Source organism: Nanorana parkeri, unplaced genomic scaffold (assembly GCF_000935625.1).
Source record: "Nanorana parkeri isolate BGI_ZX_2015 unplaced genomic scaffold, ASM93562v1 scaffold311, whole genome shotgun sequence".
In the NCBI taxonomy this organism is placed as follows: domain Eukaryota; kingdom Metazoa; phylum Chordata; class Amphibia; order Anura; family Dicroglossidae; genus Nanorana; species Nanorana parkeri.
Window position 1 is genome coordinate 1,434,282 of NW_017306579.1, and position 993 is coordinate 1,435,274.

Here is a 993-nt window from a genome sequence, read left to right on the forward strand (position 1 = left end):
TCATCTCTCAGGTTGCTGTCCTGGAAGATGATTAGGGAAACTAGCACTTTATCGCCAAAACGGAAAAAGTTCAGACTGCTGCACATGCTCACGAAAACCCAGGTCACAGACACACACTTTATTGTGTACCAAATTACTACTGGCAAAGATTGAGAAAGTTGGCAATGAATATGTTATTTTCCCATGTACATAATGGGGATGTAAATATGGTACTTACACAGGTCCATAATATGGTTTCTGCAGATCGCACAGTTATCAACTACGATGTCCCAAGCCCAAAGAGCAACTGCATTCCACTAGAAAAAAAAAAAAGCACGCAATTACAAATTAGCTTGCACAACATTATTGAAAAAAAATGTCAAGTGGCATAATGTGACGAGAGACACCAAGTGCAATGCACTGAGAACACTGTCTTTCACACAGCTCCTTGACAAAGTTTCTTTATACAGGGAAAACATGGTGGAGCTCACAGCATGTTACCCGCTGCTGCTACCAGAATACTAAGCCTGGAAACCTGTTTATTCAGAGGTTAGATACGTGTACTGAAGTTCATTTATCTGCCACTCTCACTCAAAAATCTCTAGGAATTTGCGAAACTTGCTGGTTACAGCAGCACCCCTTTGAGTAGTGGCAGGTTTGCTTAAAAGTGAACCTGTGCTTTGGCCATTGAGCAAATAGACATGCACTTTCCAAGGTCTCACAGTGAGTCCAAGTGTGTTTGGCGCTTATTTCTAAACACCGGTAAGCAGGTAATGGTTTGTTATGGCTGAACGTAGGGTCTAGGTGCAGTCAGTTAAGCTGCATCTTCACAAAGAACTGGGACTGTGTAGCCTGGTGTTACACAGCCTAACACAACTAAACCCAGGAACATGTAAACTAGGGCTGCAACAACTAATCGACATAATCGATTATTGAAAAAGTTGTCAACTTTTTCAATAATCGATTAATCGGCTTCCGATCAGTTGGCCCTGTTCACAGCTCCACACGCTGTGC

At 42.3% G+C, this 993-nt stretch overlaps 1 protein-coding gene across 1 annotated transcript in view; it reads right to left on the reverse strand.

Moving 5' to 3' along the window:
• The window catches only part of RBX1 (ring-box 1), a 20,805-nt gene that overhangs the window by 17,589 nt on the left and 2,223 nt on the right, over positions 1-993 (reverse strand). The window contains exon 2 of the mRNA XM_018557936.1: positions 218-296. Within this exon, the coding sequence (XP_018413438.1) occupies positions 218-296 (79 nt within the window). The remainder of the gene's footprint in view (positions 1-217; positions 297-993) is intronic.